Source organism: Myotis myotis, unplaced genomic scaffold (assembly GCF_014108235.1).
Source record: "Myotis myotis isolate mMyoMyo1 unplaced genomic scaffold, mMyoMyo1.p scaffold_m19_p_1, whole genome shotgun sequence".
Lineage (NCBI taxonomy): Eukaryota > Metazoa > Chordata > Mammalia > Chiroptera > Vespertilionidae > Myotis > Myotis myotis.
In genome coordinates this window covers 86,544,562-86,559,160 of record NW_023416313.1, presented here as the reverse complement: position 1 = coordinate 86,559,160, position 14,599 = coordinate 86,544,562, and the positions used below count along the sequence as shown (strand labels likewise).

At 42.2% G+C, this 14,599-nt stretch overlaps 1 protein-coding gene across 4 annotated transcripts in view; it reads right to left on the bottom strand.

Annotated features, from left to right (window-relative positions):
• Positions 1 to 1,439: 1,439 nt before the first annotated feature.
• The window catches only part of PAPSS1 (3'-phosphoadenosine 5'-phosphosulfate synthase 1), a 112,194-nt gene continuing 99,034 nt past the window's right edge, over positions 1,440 to 14,599 (bottom strand). For 3 of the 4 annotated variants that reach the window (XM_036343825.1, XM_036343830.1, XM_036343819.1), the window contains one exon: positions 2,033 to 2,171. In XM_036343825.1, the coding sequence (XP_036199718.1) occupies positions 2,033 to 2,171 (139 nt within the window). Of the gene's footprint in view, positions 2,172 to 14,599 lie in introns of all 4 variants that reach the window. The other variant, XM_036343814.1, reaches the window with a different exon arrangement.

Sequence of the window (14,599 nt, the reverse complement as noted above, 5' to 3'; positions counted from 1 at the left end):
GTCTCACACAGGGTTACAACTTAATATTGAAATATGGGGGTCACTACATGCTAATACAATCACAACTATAACATACACACATCTAGATAGTGTGGTGCCAAGAAAGTAATAAACAATCATGTCTCATTTTTTCCATCAACATATCCATCCATATAGCCTCTAAATTACCCACTAATACTTTCTTCAGTATCCGCAGTGAATATATCTATCCGCTAGAAAATATCTACTCATAATCTCTACTTCTTTTCTATTTATCAGCTTTCTCACTACTTGGTTCCATCATCCACCCATTTTTACCTTTTTTAAAAAACATTTTTCCTTCTATTTCTTTTCTGAGTATTATTTTATACCCTTCCACACTATATCCATGCATAATCTCCATCTCTTTAAAATGCTTAATTTTTAAGGCCAAACCATGCAAGATTTCACAATACAAAGCATGATTGCAAATCAAAAAAGCTGGCATCTCAACCAAAAGTGTGTATCCAGCTCCTAAAAAAGCATCTTCACGTAAATATTCAACTTGAGGATATTCTACAAGAGCTGCTGGAGGCTAAGAACAGCAGTTCGCATAATAAATGGGAGAAGTTCCTCAGAAGGCTGATGGACATCTTCAGCAGAGCTGAAGATCTGCATATTATTACCTGTTGCCAAACAGCTGAGGGCAATTCTCCTAACCTGATAACCCTTTATTGTTTACCAAACCTTACCTTTGATATGTATATCTGCTTTGCTAAAGGGCAAAATGTGTGAATAAAAAGCTGTGAGTGTGGATGTTTGGAGAGCCACTCCACTAGAGAGCTGGTTTCTGTCTGGCTCCACCAATGCCTTCCAAATTTATATTCTTGTCTAGTCTATATCCATTTATGCACAGCCCTTCTCCAGATTCCTGAACCCTTGCTGCGAAAAGACTGCAGCAAAGAGCAAACTCGGTGTGTTGCTTCCCCTCCCCCAAAAAATGGACGAATTGACATCCCGCTACTCCCTATATCATTCTCTATTACTGGAACCACCCTCTGAGGTGTTTTAAGAATATTGGGGAAACATGTTCAGTTTTTGGAAAGGCTAAGAATACATTATTTTCCCACCTACAAATTCACTATGAAATGCAATTATTAGATTCCAGTAATAAAAGATATCTGTATCTTCTCTCCTCCATCAGAAACTTCACAAAACAGAAAGCATATGTGTAAACAAAACTAAAAGTATCACACAAGTCCAGCCCATGTGGCTTTGTGGTTGAGCATCAACCTATGAACCAGGAGGTCACAGAATTCAATTCTTGGTCTGGGCACATGCCCAGGTTGTGGGCTTGTTCCCCAGTGGAGGGAGTGCAAGAGGCAGCCAATTGATGATTCTCTCTCATCACTGATGCTTCTATTTCCCTCTCTCTTCCTCTCTGAAATAAATAAAAATAAAAATGAAAAGTATCACACAAATAAGTCAAAAGGTTTAATTTTATTGAATAAAGAAAGTTCATTCAGGTCTTACACATGTCATAGGAATACTTTAGATTATAACAGATTATAAATCAATAGCTGATTAGAAGGAAGGAATAAAGAAAGCAGTTTATATTTTCAATGTAGAAAAAAAATCTAATTGCTACAGATGTCTCGTAAAGTTCCCAAAAGAAGTTCTAGCCACATTTATTGTTTAGTGGATTTTGTTTTCCTTTTTCAAGGGATGAAAATGAAATTCAATATGTATATTATTGGTTACAATTAGTATAACAGCTTGAAAAAAATCATGAGACAGAAGCATAAATATAATATAAAAGGACAAGATTTTAAAATTGTATTATAGGAATATTAACTATAATAAGTGGAAAAGATACATTAAAATCAGCACTGTATTACACTAGTTCAAAACAGAGCTCATAAGGCAGACCAAAACTGATGCAAGTTAAGGACAATGGTCTGTTTTTAGGAAGGGTGCCCAGACAGACACCACCACAAAGAAATGCCAACACTAACTATGCGGTCCCCTCTGGTTACTCAGTGAAGTGTCAAAGCTGGAGGGACTGGTGATCAGCTCAGGCTTTCTCCAGGGATTTGTAGTATTCCACCAGCACAGTCCAGGCCTTGGGAGCCATGAAACCCTCAGGAGGCTTCTGGCCGTCTCGAGCAAGTTTGCGCATTCGTGTTCCCGAAATAAATTCAAAGTCTTCGTGGCTGAAAGAAAATTATGTCACACCTTAAAAAACTTAGTTATAGGAAAATATTAAGAAGCATTTGTTCCTTCTGTTCACAGTAGACAAACTTACCGGGGAAAAAAAAGGATAACATGACTTGTGACTACCAAGCTGATTTCAAAGTTACCACTGAGTAAAAATACCACATTATTGAAAATCATCCAATTTCAGAACTGGCAAACATATTTTAATTGACATTTTTACTGAGATCATTGTAGATTCACATGCAATTATAAGAACTAATACAGCAAGATCCCATGTATCCGTTTAGCCAGTTTCCCCCGATGGTAACATCTTACAAAACTACAGCATAACATCACAATCAGGATATCAGCACAGAAACAATCTACCATCCTACTCAAATCTCCCTAGTGTTATCCGTGCTCATTTCCCAGGGCGTGTATTTAGTTCTGTGCGATGTCATCACACGTGCAGGTTCATTTAGGCACCACAGTTAAGGTACAGGACAGTTCCCAAACCAGAACGATCCCTCAGGTTGCCCTTTGATAGCCATACCCATCTCACCCTCTGCTCCCCAGCCCCTGGCAACTACTAGTTTAGAACTAGGAACTTAAAAAAGAGAAATATAATTTAGCTAGTACAGATTAAAAACTTTTAGGAAGGTTGAATCTGAAAGGCTAAATGCATATTGGAACATTAAGAGAAAAACTGGAATTTCATAATGGCAACGAGAGTAGGTAGCAATAATTGCTATTATCCCACTGATAAGCTACTATACCTACAAAACGCACCAAAGCCCTTACACCATTAAGCATGTGGCACCTACAGCTATTACACATATCGTCTACTGGTAATTTCATCATCTTCCCTCAAACAACGGAACCAACTAGAAAGCAGACCAGGACCCAGCATGAGTTCTGGGTCACTCAAGTCACCAAATCACAGACCACATGTACTCCCTATTAGAAGCTGTATGTTCCCTCCCCACTTCATTATCTGTGGAATTAACCTGAGGATCCAGTGACATCATAAACTGCCAAGTGGCACTTCCTTCTAGTCGATGCTAGGTATGTTTTAATAATCACATTTCCAGGAATCAAGGAAGGAAATAGCCAGAGATGCAGACAAATATTATGCAGAAAGATACCTATTATGAAAATTGTTTTATGATAGTCAAATATTATAAATAACCTAAAAGTTGACAGTTCTAAATAAATGATGGTATAGCCCTGACGAGAATTATGTAGTTATTAAAGTACAGCTAAGGGGGGGGGGGGGTATTTTCATGATGTAATTAATACGTGAAATAATCAGGACAGAAAATTTTATACACAATACCACTGCAATTTTGTTAAAATACAAGGGTGGGAGGAGGAAGGCTATAAAGAAATACCCTGAAGCGTTAACAGGCTATTTCTACAAAGTGGTATCACAAGTGCTTTTACTTTTGTTCAATATGTGTTCTGCAATTTTCTACAATAATGATTTTTATCAATTTTCAAATAAAGTATCGAAAACAATTATGAGTAAAAGCTTATTTTAAAAATCTCTATCCAAAGTGATGTATAATACTTCAAATTCCTTTCATGAAGCTGAAGCCTCCATCATTTGGAATGCCACCCCAGTGAGGGCAGGTGAACAGGATGCAGCTGTTCTGGCCCCACAGCAGTGACACTACTACCAAGCAGAAGGCACTACCTCTTTCATTCAGACATGCGACACCTTCGCCTAGTCGCCCTGTCTGCTCTTCCTATTCCCTGCACTACCAGGGAGGCAAAAAGACATACAGGTGCTCAGTATTCCAACAGCCCTCATCTTCTCAGGTAAAATATCTTTTAAATGTCTACAAAAATCTTCAAAGATGATGATGAGAAGGAAAGGGTAACAGATAATGCCTCAAAGTAGGCTGGATTCAAATAGTTTAAATCTAGAAGGTATCTCCCACTTCTGTCATCTATTCAATTTGCAGAAAAGTCAGAGCTACAGTACTATACTGGCCCGTGCAGATGAAATGGTGACCACAGTTGATACATGAAGTAAGCAACCATTTCCCTCTTTTTTTTAAAATTGATTTTTAGAAAGAGTGGAATGGAGAGGGAGAGAGAAAGAAACATAGAGGTAAGAGAGAAACATCAATCGGTTGCCTCCCGCATTGACCGGGATCAAACTTGCAACCTGGGTATATGCCCTAACTTGGAATTGAACCCAAGACCCTTTGGTGCACGGGATGGTGCTCAACCAGCTGAGCCACACCAGCCAGGGAGTGATCATCTTCTTCTTCCATAAATGAGTACAACTTAAGGTGAGAAAAAAGAAATGTACTGCATGTGAACTAGGCCTAGAAGCAAGATTACGAGAGATTTTTTTTTAAATCAGAAAAGGTTGGGGTTTGAAACATAATTTGTAAATTGTCAACACTGAAATGAAAACTGAATTTGAGAAAACAGATAAGCTCAGCAAAAGAGAAAGTAATATAAGAGTTTTAGTGGATGATGAAGAAAACAGATGGAATGGTAAAATGACAGAGACGCAGAGGAGAAAAGATGCGATCTTTTTTCTTTTTTTTCCAAAAAAAGAGTAAGTACACAGGAAGAACAAAATAAATGGCAAGAATGAAGTTCAGAGCTAATTTTAGAAGCAGGATGAAAACCAGGAGGGAGGAAACAGGAAGATGGAGAAGGTCTGAAATAAAGAACACAGGGAAAGGAGCTTTGACAAGAAGGAGGGTCAAGAATGAAGAAAAGAATAGTGATGATTTGAAGTTAGAAGAAGGTGAGGCGGTTACTGTTTCCACAAAGACATAAGGTTGACTTCTGAGGGTAACCAGAAGCTGTATGGGAATAAACTGGCAATAGAATCCATCAACTCAGTCAACTGATCTCCACCTCATCTTCAGGTTACACCTGAGAGGATCGAATCTGGGCCTAGGCATGAGGTCAAGGGGGTTGGGGGCCAGATATCTTCCTAATTGTATCTCAACATCTTCGCTCCAGCCTGATGTAAACTTAGTTTAGCTGAGAACCATTTGACAAAATCTCGGACTAAATGTTTCAGTTCCTTAGAAGGTTCCCCTTACCAGCTCCCTAACTAAGCTTCATTGAGGAAAATAATAACCCTAGAGCTTTCTGGCCAGGTAAATTTAAAATTCTGACTTTGAAAAAGAAAACCTGTGTCACATGCATGAAGCGCTCTTTGGTTGTTGATGGCAATGAGAAAGATACAAGAGCGCAGCAGCTGCTGGATGATTCTGTCCTGCCTTTTTGATTAAAGGAAAAAAGGCCAGACCAATTAAAGTCTTTTCTTTCCCCAGAATGCCAAGCTGTCTGAAATCCAGAAGTTTGCTTGCATTCCTTCTGAAATTGCATTTTAAAACCAAGGTCCCTGGGTACCTCTTTTCCTGACGCTATTTCACACTCCATCTGCCCCGCATGCCACAGGCATTTCTTCATCACATGGAACTGGAGTTCCTGCTTCCACATGGTGGTGGTTGCACTCCACCCTGGCTACGAAAAACACATTTATTTCCCTCTGCCTCATAACTGTACTTCTATCTGTCACATACGGATTCTGTTTGTCATCAAAAGTCCGATGCAAGGCCTGGACACAAGAGTCACTGTCTGTAATCAAATCACAGTGTTTACAATTATATATTTAAATGAACATTATTTTACAGAAATAATTAAATCAAGCAGAAACTTAGGCATTCCAGGAATGATCTAAAATTAGCTCTGACCTTCACCTGTGAGTAATCAGGAATCTGCCAAAGCAGAGAAGGCTACTGAATAAAAGACGTAAGGCTTTGACTACAAAGCAACTCTAATTAGGCTATCTAATTTTACTAGTTACCAATCTCCCACGGAACCTGGAAAAAGAAACACAAGTATGTTTTGTTTTTTTCTTCTCAAAACCACTTGGTCATAGATTCTTATAATCCACAGCTGACAGACTCCTGCTCTTAAAAAAGGGGAGTGCATTTAAACAGCAGGAAGGAGGAAGTAGACTACGTGGGACCCTGTGGGACCAGCATCTTCTCCCACATGGGACACACTAACCGCATGTGGCCAGCATCTTGATGAACTCTGGCGTACAGTAACTGTTGGAGATTTGACATCTTTACAACCATCTGCTGTCTTTCCGTCCACATATGTGGCCATCAGAGCCATTAGCACAACCTTATTTACATGGGCAAGGGCTGGGGACAGTAGATAGCTCTTCAAGTGTACCTTCTGACTGTTCATATTCCATTAGGCCAGCTTTTACAAAAATGCTAACTAGATGGTTAAGTGCTCAGAGAAGCAAAGAAGAATTTCTTTTCTAATATTCTAAAATTAATGATGGTCACTTATAAGTGAATCTAATAAACTACTTGGGGTCTATTTAACTTTTCATCCAGCTTGAATGATGTTTACATATAATATAGTACATACACATCAACGACTAAGAATTCTTAAGAATGAGGTAAAAAAATCATCTTTTCACAACCAGATAAATAGCTATTTGTCTTTCTTTCTAAAAACTAAAAAGCACTGGTTGACATCATACATGACAAATTTCAAAACTTTTATTTCCAAACCAAGACCAATTGAAATATGCAAAACATTTAATTACTAGAACTTAATGAACCCAATTCTTAATTCATCATGTTTTCCTTCCACTATCTCCGTCTTATAAATAAAAGTTAGAGAACTGCTTCTATCAGACAATCAGTCAAATATCAAATTGCCAGGGTTTCCTGAAGTCACTGCAGTCAACTCAATTTTCTTTACCGTAAACAGGTCACAAATCTGTAATCTACCAACAGTGTCGAAGAGCAGGATTTTTTGGTGGCTTTTCATTTCCTTTACTGAGGTATAATTAGCATATCACATTGTATTAATGTCAGGTGAACAACATAATGGTTGGATATGTGTATTGGGAAATTATCACCACTATAAGCCTAATTAAAATCCATGGTCATGCACAGTTTCCAAAAACAAACATTTTGTCTTGTGATGAGAAGTTTTAAGATCTACTTGCTTAGCAACTTTCAAATATGCAATACAGTGTTATTAGGTCTAGTCACCATGCCGGACATTACATCCTCATGACTTACTTATTTAACAACTAGAAGTTTGTAGCTTTTGACTAACCTCATCCATTCCCTCCCGCCTCTTGTAACCATCCATCTGTTCTCTGTATCTCGCAGCTTGAGAACAGGGGTTTTTAACTGAGTGCCAATGAACAGGTTTCAAAAGGATCCATAAATACCCTGCTGGGCAAAATTCTGGGTTTCTGTGCTCTCTCAATTAGAAAAAGGTACATCAGTTTTCATCTGCTTCTGAAAAAAGCCTCCAATTACTCAAGAATGACTCAATTTTCAGGAAACTAATCCTAGAAACTCTCAGATGCCCATCACCACATAAAGCTGCCTGGGCTGAGGCATCTGGCTGAGCTCCCCTCAGCAGGCCGCCGAGGGCTGTTCTGAGCAGACCGCTGACATGCTTGGACGTTGCTCCCTGTACAAGGTCTCCAACTAAGGCAGGAAATTATACAGACAGAAATGATACATTTTCAAAGCAATTTTAAAAAGTAGTAGTCCAAAAAAAAAAAAAGTGAAAAAAAAATAAAAATAAAAAAATAAAAAGTAGTAGTCCAAAGAGCTTAATTATTTACAAGTTAACCATAAAAATTAAGTGAACCCAAGTACTGAATTCCAGGTAACAAGGACACTGGTCTAACTATATTAAACAATTTCCTTTCTATTTGTCAAAGGGTTTCTTAAATGTTTTTGTCATCTGCTTTCTACTATTGTGGCATATGTGATTATCTTCATTTAATTAGAAACTAAGATTTCTAGTACTCTGAAAACACAAAGATCAGCTCCAAATATCAAAGTAAGAAGAAGTCTCTGAGGGAAAAAAGAAATGCTTCATTTTCACTTGTCAATCTACACTAATAAAAGAAAAGATGTTAAATGACCGTAACTTCGCTATGCCCAAGCCACGCCCACCAGTCAATCAGAGCGACTATATGCAAATTAACCCAACCAAGATGGCGACCGGCAGCCACGGAGCTGGAGCAAGCAGGAGGCTTGGTTGCCCCGGCGATGGAGGAAGCCAAGCTTCCCGACTGCTCTGGGCGGCTCTGGCCTCCGCTGAAAGCAACAAAGTTTCAATTATAGAAGACAATTAAATTCTGCTTCCAGCCAGCCTCCACTGGGAGCTTGGGTAGTTAGGGGCTGTGGCCAGCCTGCAAACAGCCATCAGCCCCTCACCCAGGCTGGCTAGGCACCTCAGCAAGGACCCCTACCCTGAAGGGGCTGTGGCCAGCATGCAAACAGCCATCAGGCCCTCACCCAGGCTGGCCAGTCCCCCCAGAGGGGACCCCCACCCTGAAGGGGCTGTGGCCAACCTGCAAACAGCCATCAGGCCCTCACCCAGGCTGGCCAGGCCCCCCAGGGGGGACCCCCACCCTGAAGAGGCTGTGGCCAACCTGCAAACAGCCATCAGGCCCTCACCTAGGATGGCCACACCCTAATGGGGTGAGGGTTCCCACTGGGGGCCTTGCCCAGCCTGCAAACAGCATCAGCCCCTCACCTAGGATCGCCACACCCTCATGGGATGAGGGTCCCCACTGGGGGCCTTGGCCAGCCTGAAAATAGCCATCAGCCCCTCACCCAGGCTGGCCAGGCATCCCAGCAGGACCCCCCACCTTGAAGGGGGTGTGGCCAGCCTGAAAACGGCCCACAGCCCCTCACCCAGGCTGGCCAGGCACCCCAGCGGGACCCCCACCCTGATCCGGGACACCCTTCAGGGCAAACCAGCCAGTCCCCACCCATGCACCAGGCCTCTATCCTATATAATAAAAGGGTAATATGCAAATTGACCCTAACAGCAGAGCGAATGGGGATCACTGGTCACTATGACACACACTGACCATCAGGGGGCAGACGCTCAATACAGGAGCTGCCCCCTGGTTGTCAGTGGGCTCCCACAGGGGGAGTCCTGCTCAGCCACAAGCCAGGCTGCCGGCTGCCAGTACAGCGGTGGTGGTGGGAGCCTCTACCGCCTCCTCAGCAGCAATAAGGATGTCCAACTGCAGCTAGGCCTGTTCCCTGCTCCACTTGCAGTCTGGCAAGTGGACATCCCCCGAGGGCTCCCGGGCTGCCAGAGGGATGTCTGACTGCCATTTTAGGCCCAATCCCCCAGGGAGCCTAAGCCAGCAAGTGGTCATTCCCTGAGGGGTCCCAGACTGCGAGAGGGCACAGGCCGGGCTGAGGGACCCTCCGGAGTGCACAAATTTTTGTGCACCGGGCTTCTAGTCCTTTATAATAAAAGCCTAATATGCTAAGTGTCAGTCGCCTAGTTGGCCATTCAACCAATCAAAGCATAATATGTTAATGATATGCTAAGACTGCTCAACCTCTCGCTATGATGTGCACTGACCACCAGGGGGCTAACAGTCGACAGTTCCACCAGTTGCTATGACATGCACTGTCCACCAGGGGGCAGATGCTCTGACCAGTAGGTTAGCTTGCTGCTGGGGTCCAGCCAGTTGGAACTGAATCAGATGGGCCAGACATGCCCTGGAGTCCTCCCGCCGTCTCTCAACACAGGAGCTGCCCCCTGGTGGTTACTGTACTCCACAAGGGGGAGCATCACTCAGCCAGAAGACAGGCTCATGGCTGGCAAGCGCACTGGCAGTCAGACACCACCCGAGGGCTCCCAGACTGCAAGAGGGCGCAGGCCTCCCCGCCCCTCACCCCGAGTGCACAAATTTCATGCACTCGGCCTCTAGTAATGAAATACTTAAGAAGAGCATAAGGGCCTTAGCTGGTTTGGCTCAGTAACGGCCTTCGGACTGAAGGGTCCCAGGTTCTATCCCAGTCAAGGGCATATGCCCAGGTTGCAGGCTCCATCCCCAGTGGGGTGCATGCAAGAGGCAGTCAATCAATGATTCTCTCTCATCATTGATGTTTCTATCTCTCTCATCCTCGCCCTTCCTCTCTGAAATCAATAAAAATATTTTTAAAAAAAAGGGGGGGGAAGCATAAGATACCCAAATATGCCAATATTGTTACAAACCACTGGTTCTCCACAGAAGTGATTTTGCTACCTTATCTCCTCCTCCCCAGGGCCAACATTTTTACAATAGGACAGGTGCCCACAACAATGAATTATGTGGCTCCAAATGTCAACAGGGCTGAGTTGAGAAAGCCTGCTAACTGGCATAACAGAAGGGGAAAATTCAGTTCATGAAATGTATAATTTGTGGCTATTTCCTCCTGGGCCTCTTTACCAGATCAGTGACTGGATACAGCACAGCTCTACACCCAGAGGAGATCACAGCCTGATCTCAATAAGTGGTGCAGCATTTGAAGGTACAGGTATAGAAAAATGATACCCCATGTTTGTAAGGGGAGAGGGTGGGAAGACATGGGACTATGTGGGACAGGCAGATGCCACCATCCCTCAGTGATACCTAAGGACATGAGCAGAAGTCTTTCCTGCCAGTCTCATCCTGGAGCACAAAGGGGGCCTACACAGTGTGATCATTCATCCCTATCATCATTCACTGCACACACCCCATCAGGACTTGTGGCACAGTGCAGTACCAGAACTGACAATAAGGAGCCTTGAGATGTGCACAGAGAACTTCTAATAGCATGGAAAGATGCTCATGAAAAGTAAATAATAAAAAGCAAGAACAAAGTTCTACTATATTATACACTCAATTATGCTCAGCTATGTTAAATGAATTGCACAGATAACTATAAGCAAAGCACATAAAATAATGGGTGGTGACATGAGTTCTTATTTTTCTCCTTTTAAATACTTTCATAATTTTATTAAAAACTTATTTATTGGTTGACCACTGGGGAAACTCATTCCATTCATCCTTTATTCACCTGCGAATTTATCAAAACAGGGTATCCCACTCACCATGAAGGAGGAACTGCCTAGGAACATCACGGAGACCTAATTCCCTTTCACCAGCTGGAGTATTAGGAATACCTTGTACTGCTCTGCTGGGAGCCCCAGATCACTCTACTCTTAGCACTAAGGGAAACATTTTCCTGGGAACTGTCTCATTGCTTCTTCTACTTTCCCTCTAGTACTGATAGGTGTGTCTATTCATCCTCCCAGAGTAGTCAAACCTGGTCAGGGTTTTGAAATAAAGAGAGAAAGAGGAGACCTCTGACCTGCACTGATTCAAGGCTACCTTGGTCTTCCTGGTACTAAAACAATAAATCTTCCATCTACACCAGCTCAATAGAGTTCTAATCGGGGGCTTCTGCTGTTGGCTACTCCTCAGTGCATGTCCCTCTCCCCACAACCACCTTCTCTCTTATAAATGTTATGACAGATGAAAAGCAGCACATGGGTAGTGCTGGGTTTTATAATGAAAAAACTATGGCCCTAGCTGGTTTGGCTCAGTAGATAGAGCATTGGCCTGCCGACCAAAGGGTCCCGGGTTTGATTCCGGTCAAGGGCACATGCCCGAGGTTGCGGGCTTGATCCCTAGTAGGGGGCATGCAGGAGGCAGCCAATCAATGGTTCTCTCTCATCATCCATGTTTCTATCTCTCTCTCTCTCCCTTCCTCTCTGAAATCAATAAAAAATATTTTTTTAAAAAGGAAAATACAGTTGGCCCGACGGTTGTGGGTTATTGTTAAGCTGATTAAAAAGGAAAATACTATGAAATCTCCGTAAGTATCATTCATTCCTAATGATAACCATCAGAGAAAAAAAGATTACTTTTATTTTATTTCTAGAAAACATAAGCTTCTCCCTTCTCTAGAATGTTCTCTAGAGTGATCTGTGAAGGGATAAAGACAAATAATGTATATTTCCACATTATATATTTTGCTGCTGATCAAAGGAAGTATTCCATAAAAATTAGGGAGAAAATTATCAATATATTGGTTAATAAATGTCAATTAATGGAGCAAAATGCAAAAAAGTATTTTGTTTATGAACTGTTTGATAAAATGTGAAGTCAGAATCTTGCCATCAGAACACTTTCAGAATCACAGTATTATTGTAGAAAGTATAACATGTACCTTGTATAAAATAATGATGTTGTCAGAAACACAATCACTACATTAATTCCATTGTACTTTTATACCTATCAATTCTTTCCATTAAAACCCCCTGCCTGTCACCTCTGGAATTCCAGAGAACACTGAACTAAAATGTTTTGCTGTTGGTGGTGTTGCTTGTTTTGAAATCCAGGGGGAGAGGGGGCATGAGAGAAGATATTAGATTTATGTATTTAGGAAGATAAAAATCAACCTTCATTTAATATAGCAAGTAGAGACCCGGCACATGAAATCCATGTGCGGGGATGGTCCCTAGGCCTGGCCTGCGATCAGGGCCATCTTCCCTGGCTGCCCGTAGCCAGCCCTGCCCCTGCTGCCACCCAACGCTGGTTCCTCCTTCACCATCGTATGATTGAAGCCTGACGGCTGTGGGAAGGGACCAAGAAGTTGGCCATTCCCACCCGCTCCACATGGTTGCCCTCTGTGTGGCACCCAACCCTGGTTCCCTGTTTGCCTTGGGTGATTGGAGCCTGTTGGCCGGGGAAAGGGACCAAGAGGTGGTCAGTGCGCCTCATAGTGACTGGTCGAGTGGTCGTTCTGGTTGTTCTGCCATTAAGGTGAATTTGTATATTACCCTTTTATTATATAGGATAGAGGCCTGGTGCACAGGTGGGGGCTGGCCGGCGGGGCCGGCCAGGGCGAGGGGCCACAGTCGTTCTGGTCTCTGGTCATTCTGCCATTTTGCTCACTGGGCTTTTATTATATAGGATTATACTTTAAGTCCTAATGCTGTGTCTCCTAAAGATGTTTTGAGTCAATCCATCTCTCCCAATTCCTGTCACAATCTAATGGGAGCAAACCTAAGCTCCCATTAACTCCTGCCAGCACGAATACACACCTTGACACCGAGGATTTTAATATCACAGTTTTGTGACAAAATATCTGGTTCTTTTTTGCAATTTGGTCTCTGGCTCTGCTTGAGTGACTAAGCAGCTTTGCAGTTTGAACTCTTGACAAACTGCACTCCCTATACTGTTTAAACATTGCTTGTTTTACAGATTTGTTTTGTGAACTCCAAGGAAAACTCAGGCAGTGGCCAGTGTCTTGTGACAACTCTGCTGACATTATGATACTGACCCTTGGTCATATCTCGTGATTCCACCTGCTGATCCTAAATTAGCAAACACTGGAAAGCCCAGTTACCCTAACCACCCAGAAAATGTAGAGTGCATACTCATAGCTCTGCTTCCCTTAGCAATCAATCCCCTTAAAGGTCAGCCTCCTGTGGTTTTTGTCCTTAAATGCCCTGCCCTACCTCTCCCTCTTCAGAACGTGCTCTGTTTGTACTGGAAGTTGCGTCTCCCTGACTTGCAACCCATCCTTTTGAGAATAAACCTCTTGATTTAAATTCCAGGGTCTTGGAAATGTGTTGACAACAATGACCTTCCCTCCCAACTTTTTCTTGCCTGGATTGCTAGGTTATTTTTTTATGATTATGTGCCATGTAGATAGTTTCAAACTTATCTTTGTTCTTATAAACATTGCAAGCATAGCTATTTCTGCAATCAATTATTTGGCAATTCTATTGGGTGAAGTCTGTGCAGGTCTGTTCTGCTGACTGTAGTTTCCACGTTTTCTGGCGTTGGTGCTCTGTTTCCTTGTGTACGTTTTCATTTTTGGCTGAAATTGTTCCATCAACTTATGTAATTATTTATTGGAATAAGTTGAGTCCTAAAATAAAGGTGTAATGGTCCAGGAGGATTTTTTTTTTTTTGCTTTTACTGAATACTTTGAGGCACATCTAGTCAAGAACCACTGAAAACCACTTACTGTGTGAGATGAAGACTTTCTGGCTGTTTGCTGTTTTGTTTTGATGCCACCCAGGTAATATGTGCTTGGCCCACTGGAGCAGAGTTTGGGCTCCTGAATATAAAGCTCAGGGCTCTGCTCACATTCTCCTTGGGGAGTGGACTGGGTTCACTTCAGGTTCCTCCTTACACTTAGGTGGGAAGGAGCCCAGCTTAATAGGATTGTCTCCTGCTGGACTGCAACCTAAGACAGGACCATGATAATCAATACTCAAGTTTGCTAGGTCCACCAGGATGAGAGCAACTTCAGTGCTCAGCTTACCTGGACTCTAGCCTTCACTTAAGAGTTTGGCCTTACAGTTCTTATAAATCATCTTATCATTATTATCTTATCATCTTATCAATGCTTTGATGAAAATGTTTTTTTTTATCCAGAATTTTTACTGAATTTCTTAGGAGAATCAATCTATGTAATCTAACCTAGTTACCAAAAACCTGAACATCCTAATATCTAATGCATACTATTAACAACTCTATCTTTTAAAAACCAATCTATAGATATAAAAGCCTAAGCAACCAAACGACCAGCCGATATGACACACACTGACCACCAGGGGG